We start from the raw sequence: 11,163 nt of genomic DNA on the forward strand, positions 1-11,163 counted from the left end.
GGCGAAGATGGTCGCTCTGCTGGAGGAGAAACCGCAAAGAGTCGACGAGGGATACGCTCCCGAAATTCGCGTAACCAACTGCGAAGACGCTAATAAAACGGATACTCGGAACGGAATTGTGAGGTACGCTGCGCTGCCCATTTCCTTTGAACAACCACGTAAACCATAGGACGATAAGATAGACAGTAAAGGACGCGAAGTACATGTCAAAGCGCCGACTGAAATCACGGTCTACCATCGTCGTATGGTCTTTTCTGTCTACCACATCTTCTCATAGTTCAAGGGTTTGGTTCAGTGCAACTTCTTAGCGCAGCATGCCTCATAATGTCAAACCAACTAGTTCGAACCTAAGCATTGTTACAACGAAAGGCAGCGAGCGCGAGCTGAAGAGGGAGCATATATAGACGTTTTTCACATAACTTCATCGGCGGCGCAACTGACGTTCCCTAAACCCGGTGAAAATCGCCCGCTGACACAGGGTATGTAACCGCCAAGGGTTTGGGCGAAAAGGCTTAGAAACCGACGTCGTGGGGGAGTTAAGTTCTGACCGCTTCTTTTAACCGTGTTGCAGTTTCCGAAAATGTACGGTTTGTCTCGCTGTCATTGCATTGTCGCCGCGGCCACAAATAATGTTAATAATCCTAACAGTCGCGGAAAGTGTGCAATGAGCACAAGACGCTTCGCGAGTGTGGCTGCAATGTTATCAAGCTTCACAGGTTTTTCGAACATACGTATTTATGAACTTAGTTTATTGTGAGTGAAAATCGCAAGAGAGGAGAAATTTTCACAATCGACAACAGTCTGCTTTATTTTTCCCCCCTCCCCGCCTCCCCTGGTAAGAAACAATAAAGTTAAAGTTGAAGACTCATCGTCAAGTTTATGCGCGTCACAGTTCAGTGTACGGCAAGGGGACCGATCCCAACCCGGTGTAGGTGGTTCGATTAGGCTATAACTGCAAGGTATGCTACTGGCCCGTGTCCTCTGATGTGTTCGAAAACGTCTACGTGCCACCGCTCAAGCTGCAGCTATCATATGCCGGGAGCTCACCTGGATAAACTACATTGCCGGCCCTCGCAGCCCCTATACTCGTTTTCACTTCGGGAATCGCTGTAAAAAAGAATCGGCTAGCTTCCCCCTTAATGTGGAGAATTAAGATATATTGCCGCGCGCGCAGCTGATCAAGTAGGAAGTGCGCTCGTGGCCTAGCGGTTATCACGCTTCCTGGCTTCCACGCGGAAAACCAGGGTTCGATGCCTGGCCGCGGGGACACATTTTTGTTGACGCTGTAATGTGATGTTCTGGAAAAGTCGGGAGCCGTGCGGATGATTCGACGTGAGAATGCTCTACGCGCCGAACCCTCTCCGCCGATTGTTCCAGAAGACCACGCTGTAGTGATAGCCTGATGAGGCACAAGACTCCTCAAACCAAGATACTCATGTAGTAAGTGCTCTGTTGGAGGTTATGTTATAAAAACTTTAACAACGAACCAGCTAAAAAGAATTGTAGCAAACTGAAAAGCAAAAATCGTTTTTTTTTCTATTGTCTGAATGTAATTGCGCTCCGAAACATCGAGTCTAATTGTCACTTTTACCGTTTGACTGATGCGCGCTAACGAATGCAGGCTGCTCAAAAGAAAGAGGCGATTTCGTAGAAAGCACGACCAAGAGTATTCTGGTAGAAATCCGCGTTTGTCCTTCAACCTCATGGGACTCTAAGAGATATGTGTTTGATGTATTGTGAAGTCGCGAAGTATCAAACGGCGGGTCGCTAAGTTTCACGCGGTACGAACTCCGACGCCTGTGTAAAGCGCGCCAAATCGAAACCAATCTTTGGATGAACGCTAGTGACCCAACGTGGCGGCGCTGGTGTCTACCGTTTCTATCATCTTCATGGGTTTTGCTGTTTTGCTTAACAAAGTTGACTTCCTTGTGCGTACGCTCGACCCGAGTGGCAGAAACTGTGGTGGTTTGATTTTATTCGCTGTTATTTTCACAGTGTGTGACTTACTCCCGAGAAGCTGCCTATGGTTTCGCATTTTGCTTAGCTCACATGTAGCGCCCCCTGTCTTCCGCGCTTCGACGACTAGCAGCCAAGCCTGGAGCAGCAGCGCGCGCGCGCGAAAATCGGTCTGGCGCTTGGGCTGTCGTGAACCGGCCGAGGTCGAGTTCGGCCAGGTTCGACTTTTTCGAACTTTAATGGAAACTTTGACGATCCTTGTATGAGGTTCGACTCGTGTGCGCATGCGCGACAGGCTGTCCAGTTGGCTTCGGATTGGATGGTGATGGCTAAGGCATGAATTAAGGGCACCGCTGATTGGCTGTTTCAGTTAATACAGTACAAAAAAATTAAGTTATTAACTTCTGCAGTGATTAGAATTGGTTTCATTTGTTTGCAACTCTTCAAAAAATAAAATAACCCTTTACATAAAAATATTTCTCCAAGCCTAGACATGCTTGTATCAAGGTCTGGCTACACTGTCCACAAAGTCGAACTACAGTGGCTAAAAGGGGGTAGTGTAACGAACGAAACCGGAGAAGCGGCACAGCGTTGGAAGACGGCCGCGGGTGGCGCTGGCGCTTGCAGCACCGTCGTTCCGGCTAAGGCTCCGGCTTGGCCGCTTGTTCAGCTTGGCTCCAGCCAGCTCCGGCCGATTCGCAGCTGTCGACTACACTGTCGTCTGCTAGTTTCACATTTTTTATTCACTTCCAAACACAAATCATGTCGTTGGAAGTTCACTAGAAACAAATAATTGTTTTTGATGTATTTACGTTAGTTATGAAGCGTGTTAGGGTGCCTCTATCTGCCGGCCGATTGAGGCACCCAACGGAGCTGCGGATCGAAGCGCCACCTACATCGTCTTCCAAGGAGTGGCCGTTCCCGATGCATGGTGGAGGCTACGCGACAACCACACCACCCGCTTTAAGCCACTGTAGTCGAACCGGTCGAATCTGGTGAAAAGTTACGAAGGGTCGTCGAACCGGTTCGACCCTGTCGAACCCCGAATGTTCGACCTAAAAGTCTAGTTCGACAAAAGTTCGCGACACCCCTATCTGGCGCACGGTATGCTTTGTCAACGTTGTGCTTTGTTTCTTTCACCGCGGTTTGGCAGAAACAAAGGGACGTTAGCGTAGGAAAGCCCGAGGAGCGGCTTTCAACTCAAAAGAGAGGAGATCTTCATTTCGATTAATAACAAGGTGAGCGTTTACCAAAGCTTTTCTCTACTTATAATACGCAAGAAGCTCTGGCTCCAGAACGAGCTTTCTGTCTTTGGTCACCTCGGTACTTCGTGAATTTGGGGTGAGTATCCGGAGGCAAAGCACGGCTGTGGCTATCTAGCGCGCGTGCTGGAAGCGGAGCCGGAGCTTCTGGCGCAGAGTTAACCTTTACGAGAGTTCATGCAGGCCAAGAGCCTCGCGTTTATGGCCCTCGCTGCGGAGTGTGCACGTGGTTCAAATTCGTTAAGTTCAATCCCACACCAGGGGCGGCCGCAAGTGCATTTTTGGTTGTGGTGTGCGGCGCGCTCGCCACTTAGTTCTATTCTTTGTATATCATGCTCACGGCCGATTTTTTGTTCTGGATGCCCGTCTTGGTGCTCATGTCCGACGCCTCGCCAGTGTTTTATCGACTTGTTTAGCTTTTCTCTGTACGTACTCATCTTTGTGCATATGTTAATTCTCGCGTAATGACGCGACATCGGTTTGAGCCCGTACTTATAACAAAGTAAACGCGAACGGTACGAAGTTTTTTCGGAGCAATCTGAACGTCGGACGGTGAAGGCCTCGGTAACTGTCCGCGTGTCTACCTTTGATAGCGAGATTGCGCGTTCCCGCTGTATTGATGAAGCCAAGGGTCGTACCCGAAAAATTTATTTGACAGAGATTGGGGGGCGGGGGGGGGGGGGGATATCTTGAGAGGGCATTTGCATTTTATTTAAATATGAGATAAAATTATCAACCGATACATGAACAAGTTTCAAATATCGGTATGTATAAGCAAGAAATCACAATAAGTGTAGAGAAACGTTTCACGTTCATTATTGCAGCACCTTCAGTTCGTCCAGCCAACCAGGTTTAAGGAGGACGACATATTGTTTTTCCCAAGTCCTTTTTGGCGTCTGAGCCTTTTGTGAAAATTTGTGCTCGCACCTGGAGGCAGCTAACGGAGTCCACCAAACTTTAGTCACGTAACAGGGAGCTCTATAGTCCTTTCAGGGAATATAAGCTTCCGTGGTCTCATTAAAGTCTGGTAGCAAAATGAAATAAGTCAAAACAAGTAAAGGGAAATAAGTGAAGAGTTTCGGGATGTGACTAAATGACATCACCAAAGGTCGTCACTGAAGGAACTATATACAGGGGGGTCATAAGAGTGAACTCACGCTCGCTAACGAAAGCATGGCACAAATGGTTACTGTCAATCACTGCAATTAGTCACTGAGCCTCATCATTCAGCTGGTAGATGGCCAAACATTCCATACAGCTGTCGCATCTCTGCAAGTCATCATGGCATGTTCAACCGTCTCCGAGGACATCTCGGGTGTACTGAGAGGTCGCTGCAAAGATGGCGAGTGCCGCGGCTTCACGCGGACTGTGGAGCTCGTCAGTCATGAAAGGGTGCCTCTTGGGTGGTGCATTTTGTGTGGGCATTCTCCTGTGTCACATGAAATCCTCACAGGTTAGTATGTGAGGAGTTGCTATCAGTTGTTAGCATTGATCTGTCATCCAGCAGTACTTTATTTCTACTTTAGTAGTGCTTTGTGTTAGGAAGTAGGATGATCACGGTTGTTAAATGAAAAAGCGCCAGACAACGAAGGCAATAGGAAGAGTTGGGGAGGACGATGCGCTGCTTTCAGTTGAATTTTTATTGGGAAAAATGAACATATATACACACCCAGGCAAAGCTGTCGTTCATAAACAAACTTTTCGCAAGATAAATTCCATTTCCTTCTCATGAAAATTTATTTCTTGAAAAGTTTGTTTATGAGCGAAGGGTTTGCTTGCAAGTGTATTTATGTTCGTTTTTCCGAATAAAAATTCAGTTAAAAGTAGCGCATCGTCCTGTCCAATTCTTGCATTTTTCTTTGTTGTGTGGCGCTTTTTAACCTAATGATGTACCAACTTGCCCAACTGCAGATTCTCTTACAATCACGGTTGTCCTTCTAAATTTGCCTTTCAAAACACTCGTGTGTCTAGGCTCACTGCATATACATAATTTCTTAACGTCTTTTCAGGTTATTGCTCCTTAACCATCTGTGGGACAGCTGTTTGATGTGTAGTTTGTGGACGTCTCACCTCCCGACGCAGACGTTGGACAAACATCCCAGGAATGGATCGACAAAAAGAGAAAGCTGATTCGCATACATTTTTTAAGAAAGTATGAACAGTGTGTGAAGCACTGGACACAGTTGTTGGCTTTAAAAAGTGTACAATGCAGATAAACATGGTGCCACGTAGTATGTGCACACTCAAGTAAACATTTGAAATTGAGGCAGAATGGAGAGTAGTGCAGCAATTATTCTTAATTTTTTTCTATATTGCTTACTTCAACTTTGCATGCCTAAACATTAATGTTAAAAAGAGAGTCCGGTGAGCCTCAGAGCAGCAGCTGACATTAGACCAAAATGCTTGGCTCCAGGGTTCAAAGAAGCCAAGCCTTGGTGAAAGAGTGGATGCTACTCTGAGACAACTACCTTAAGAACTTTAGTAATATTCTTCCTCTTAACTTTGATCCTCTTCATGTTTTGTTTGCTCTTGTTTAGCAATGAAATGTTTGATAAGATCAAGTATCACCTGCCTAGGCGATTGAGGACAGAGTCACTGATTTTGCAAGTCTGGACATTACAGGAATGAAGGCCCTCTTGAAAGCTACGCTTGACGCTCGTAAAGCAAGCCCAAGTGATGAACTACCGGTCTACTTCTTAAGCCCTGATGTGGTAAAGTTGGTTCTGAACAAATTCATCCCGCTTATAGTCTGTGGATTTCATATCAATTAGTCAAGCTCAGCCTCTGGTTATTTATGTCCCTAGTATCAATAATGTACGAAGTAGATGGCACTCTAGGCATTATTTTAAAATCAATTTTGGGTGTTTATTCCTAATCCAACTTAGATCACTATTTATGGACACTGCACATTTCAGCTTTGTTCACTGCACACCTGATACATATAGAAAAATGACAGTCCTATCCAGGGGCGGACGCAGGCGTTTCTTGAGGGGGGGGGGGGGGGGGGGGGTCAGGTGTTGTCAGCGTGCATGTTAAAACCCCACCCCCTTTCCCACTCCCTAAATTTTTACACATCCAGAATTCAAGAGGGGGGTCAGGACATCCTGACCCCCCTTCTGAATCCGCCCTTGGTCCTATCAGAAAAACGCTAATATTTCCCGTGTGTGTAATATGGAGAAGCTTTTCATTACATAAATTGAGCAAAACAAAGTCACAATTTTAAATGCCTTCACAGTTCCCCATTGACCCAAGAAAGAAGGATTAACACGGATTATAAAGGTATTATAAAAACAGATCCCACTATATTTTGCCAATGTTTTCTTATAATTGACAGCGAGAATCGCAGATTGGCAGATTGTCGGCACACAAAGACAGAATATGAAGTTGTGCCAGCATTCCCTAATATATTTATGGTGCTTCTCGTAGGGTTCTTATGTTAAGTGAAATATTATGTATTACATGTGTAGCTGTAGCCTGGAATGCACATTTAAGGAGGCTTCTTAAATGAATGTTTGTGTCAATTATTTTTAATATTTTAAAAGACCCATCTTTTTTCCTTGGTTTAATTTCGGCGAATCGCCTGCAATTCACGAAAAATAGGCCATATCAACAATTCAGGCAGAAAGAATGTGTCGACCTTGAAAGCTACATCAAGATCCTTCAATCTTGCTAAGGTTAGTGCCCTCAAATAATTAGAAAACTTCAGCTTTGGCCGAATTCGCAAAATATTGAGCTTGCGAAAAATAGGTTGCTTACAGTATCATTTTATGATGGTACTTTAGTAGAATCAACCTTTACAAATTTGTTGAGAGTCATGCATGTCCTTCTGTATTTGTAGCTGGCACTTCAGGAAGAGCTTCGATTCAAATCCTCGCTTGAAGACATGAAGGCCGAGCTGTGCGAAGTTCGAGAAACACTGAACAGAGGAAGTTTCTTTGACATTGACTGCTACCTTCGGCCAGAAAGGGCAACATTTTCTCTCATCGCACTGGTAAGGACTTCTACTTTGAACTTCTACTGTGCGCTCATCGCCATAGACATTGTGTAGACAGCGTTATAACGGAAGTTCACTATGATGTCTGGGCTCCATATGGTGTTTGACCAGCTACTCCTTCGATTAGATTGATGTCATCACTTCTAGTGTGCGAACATCTCTATTCTCGAGTCGCTGCTCGACATCGAGGTTCCGGCTAATGCATTCTGCTTTAGTAGAAACAAAATTATGGATTTTTAACAAAATCGTAATCTCGAAGTTTTCATTTGAATCATCTCACAAAATCGGAATACCCAACTGAATCCTCAGCAGTTCAGAAAGTTAAAGATCGTGATTCTTAATTCATTGGATGATTATCCAATGCATTGACTATCTCAGTTTCTGAAGTAGTGATTTATGATAAATAACACTGCTTTAAGAGATTTTGTTAAATATATAACGTATGGGAATCTTTAGAAATCATAATTTAGATTTAAGAAATCACAATTTACCAAAAACAAACCTAGCCCTAGCTAAAAAAACGGTCTAAGGTGGATTATGGAACAAGAAAATCTAACTGGATTTCTTTCTGGAAACCTGAATACCAGTTTGCAGACCATTGTCTACAAACTGGATATCAGGTTTCCAGCTAAAAATCCAGTTAGATTTTCCTGTTCCATAATCCACCTTAAACTGTTTTTTTCGGTAGGGAATGACTCATACAAATGACCTAATTACAATGTTATATTTTGCCCTATATTGTATTGTGAATAAGGTATTTCAAATCTGGCTGCGGATTTATAATTATCAATAAGAAATATATCCACGTTCTTAATATGAATGAGTTAATTACAGAAATAGCCTAGCCCTCATTTCCCCTATGTTAAAATTGTATCTGGTGACCATCTCATGACGTAGAGACTCATCATGTTCAACATCTGCTTCAATAGATGCTTTTAATAATTAAAAATATTGCTTGTCAGCTTCAAAATATAATTTAGGTTTATCAGTCTTTAGATACTGCTTGCATCCTGGCTATTTATAACCATGTATTACCTTGCAGTTTTTTTTTTATTTACAGCGATCTAATTAAATAATCACATTAGATTACATTATATTTTTCTAAACAAAGAAGGAGTCCGCTGTGGACACGCCTTTTTCCGGACCCTTTATCATCAGGATGCGAGACGGAGAACACAAGATCACCTTTGGGAAGTGCTGTGTTCACCTGCCTCCCAGATTTTCTCTTGAATGTGCTTTGATCCTGTGCCTCGCTGTTTACTTTATTTTGAATCTTTCTTACCCTTATGCATTTGGACAAACTTTGGGTCTCCGGCAAACAGTGCTAGTCAAGAGCGAGATGTTTGAGTCATGTCTCATGTCATTTAAACTAAAGACTCGCTTAAAGGAGTTCAAAAATGCACCTTCGAAATGTACCAGCACAGAAGCTAACACAAACTAGGTGAGTGTTCAGTTATGTTCAGACTACTATAGAAGCCTTATTTAAAATAATGCGTCTCAGAGGAACCTCTGAGATGCATTATTTTTTTTTCTTTTAAGACACCTAGAAATTGGTTCTCTCCAGAGTTACATTTTCTTAATGAAAAGTATAAATATCAAACACATTTCAAAGTGCCAACCTGAGCAGTGTGACTTAACAAGTGCTCGAAAGATTTTGGGGTGGTCGGAAAGATGGCAGCCTTCTTTCTCAAGCAGTATTACAGCACCGAGAAGCGAATGGAACGGAACTGAACTCCCCCTGCACTCGGAGAGCAGAAAGCAACAAACAAATGAAAAAAAGGCATATGGTGGTCTCTGGGAGCTACGCTCGTCCAAGTGCAGACGAAGTGTCATTCCGTTCGCTTCTCGGCTCTCTAACACTGGTTGCGGAGGATGTCAACTACATTGACATCTTTTGGGTTTCTCCTACATTACACCCCTCACGCAGTCACTTTGAAATGGGCTTGATGTTTATAGTTCTTATGAAAAAAAGATATGCGACTCTGGAGTAAACTCATTTTTATGGTGTTTCGGAAGCCTAGTCAGTCACCTCACTTGAAAAAAAAAACCTTTTGGGCGTGTCAAGCACCACTTAAGTTGACCTTGGGTGCATCTTATTTTTTTAGAAAAAGCTTTATCTGTGAGAGGAGCCTGTAACCCAGTTATTGAAACAAGCTATGCTTATTCTTACACTTCTCGCAATACTCTAAAAAATGCAAGGTTCATATGCATTGTTTCCTTCAGATTAATTACATTGTTCTTCGCCGCCTAATTATCAACTTTTTAGTTCTGAGCATTTTATAGCTAAGGGGCAAGTTACATAAACAATTGGAACTGCCTTATCGCATGGTGTGTGCTCCACTTAGTCATTTTGTTTTGCAAAGCTTTGACCATGCCACCACTGCATGTGTGACCAACAATGTTTATACACTAGCAGCCCTTACCTATAGACTAGCTGGCTGTTCACTAAGTTACAATATAAAATTTGATTGAATCTTATCATTCTTGTTTTATTGTTTGTGTCTTGGATTTCTTTACCATTTTAGTTTGTCTCAGACGTCACATGAGAGGCAAAGATGCTATGAGCAAAACACATCTGCTACAGCTATGTGTGTACTGCTGTAGCATTTCCTTTCTGTTAGTACTTGATAGAAATCTTGAGCTCAGTCAGTTTGTTACACAGTTATGGCTACTGGAGTAATGGCTTCCACTGACTGCTGTTCAAAAGGTCGGAGCAGATTTCGCAAATTTTCGACACACTAACATGTTTTAAGGGCCTGTCATTGCTGCCACAATTTGTGTGTTGTATCGCTTTGGATCTGCCTTGAAACACCAAACAATAAATATAACCAGTCCACTTAGCTGGCATGCCATTTCAAATAAAACAGTTCTAATCATTTTTAAAACATTGTTTTATATAAAGCTGGTCATGGCCACGTGTTGTCCAGATAGTTTTGCACCAGTGCCTTGTAGACCATTCTAATGTGCCGTTATATAGAGATCACATAAAAAGCAAGGAAGTTGCAAGGAAAGCAGTTCTCCTGCAAGTACGTTTCTGATGATATGTTTTTTTTTTTTTTTTGTTAGCTCAATGTATTATGAAAGGAAGAGCTCACAGTACATCACAAAAGGAGTGACTTGGAAAGAAGCCTTCTAGGATGGCAGTCTAATTTTCACAATGAGCCTTAGCTTCTGCAAGGCACTGATGAAGCTGGGTCTCTTAGTGAAACATCAGCTGCCGCTGAGAATTCTAAAATACCAAATTTCAAGTCACTCTATTCACATGCGCGATGTGCTGCGAGCTCTTGATTTTTCATGGCACTGAGCTATTAGAAAGCGAATACCACAGCACCAGAAACTCATGTGCAGCATAACTGCTTTCTTTACAGCTTCCTTGCTTTTTTATTTTGTGTTTGATATCTTAGAATGGTATATAAGAAGGCAGGTGAAAAAATATGTGGGACAACAGAAACCCCTTACCTGCTTTATATGAAACACTGTTTCGGAAACAGCTAGCTGTTTCTATCTGTACCAGTGTTCCAGAAATAAACATATGAAACACCGTTTCACATAAGTCTCCCAATTATATGTGGGACAGCTTTCCATATGTCATTATGTGGAGCACTGTTCCGCAAAACACCTCGGAAGTCTACCTGAAATGGTGTTCCGCATATTCTCAAGATATCTGGAACAGTGTTCCAGGTAAATAAGTGGAAAATCTTTGCAATAATTTTCCACTTATAGCCGGAACCCAGGTGGAAAGGTGTTAGGAGTGTACATACTCCTTGAAATGGTACCTTGGCGCAAAAGGCGAACGTGTCGCCTGCCTTGGCACCAAGGTCCAACTGGGGGGAAGGGGGGGGGGGGAGGGGGCAAAATCCAACAGCAACAGCGCTAATGGTTAAACTTTGACAAGAGTAACCATAATACGGATAATGGATAAAAGATATAATTGATACACACACGCACACA

At 43.2% G+C, this 11,163-nt stretch overlaps 1 protein-coding gene across 1 annotated transcript; it reads left to right on the plus strand.

Moving 5' to 3' along the window:
* Nucleotides 1-4,557: 4,557 nt before the first annotated feature.
* Nucleotides 4,558-8,653, plus strand: LOC115317763. Its single transcript, XM_040211535.1, has 4 exons — nt 4,558-4,671; nt 5,795-5,929; nt 7,057-7,209; nt 8,324-8,653. The coding sequence occupies exons 1-4, from the start codon at nt 4,558-4,560 to the stop codon at nt 8,651-8,653; spliced, it is 732 nt and encodes a 243-aa protein (XP_040067469.1).
* Nucleotides 8,654-11,163: the final 2,510 nt, after the last annotated feature.

Source organism: Ixodes scapularis, unplaced genomic scaffold (assembly GCF_016920785.2).
Source record: "Ixodes scapularis isolate PalLabHiFi unplaced genomic scaffold, ASM1692078v2 PGA_scaffold6__148_contigs__length_123643588, whole genome shotgun sequence".
Lineage (NCBI taxonomy): Eukaryota > Metazoa > Arthropoda > Arachnida > Ixodida > Ixodidae > Ixodes > Ixodes scapularis.

Excerpts from the sequence above, each read along its gene's own strand:
- LOC115317763 (XM_040211535.1), top strand. The coding sequence starts at position 4,558 with ATGGCGAGTGCCGCGGCTTCACGCGGACTGTGGAGCTCGTCAGTCATG. Across the intron at positions 4,672-5,794 it reads GTCACATGAAATCCTCACAG|GCGATTGAGGACAGAGTCAC; the intron begins GTTAGTATGTGA and ends TCACCTGCCTAG. Across the intron at positions 7,210-8,323 it reads CATTTTCTCTCATCGCACTG|AAGGAGTCCGCTGTGGACAC; the intron begins GTAAGGACTTCT and ends TTCTAAACAAAG.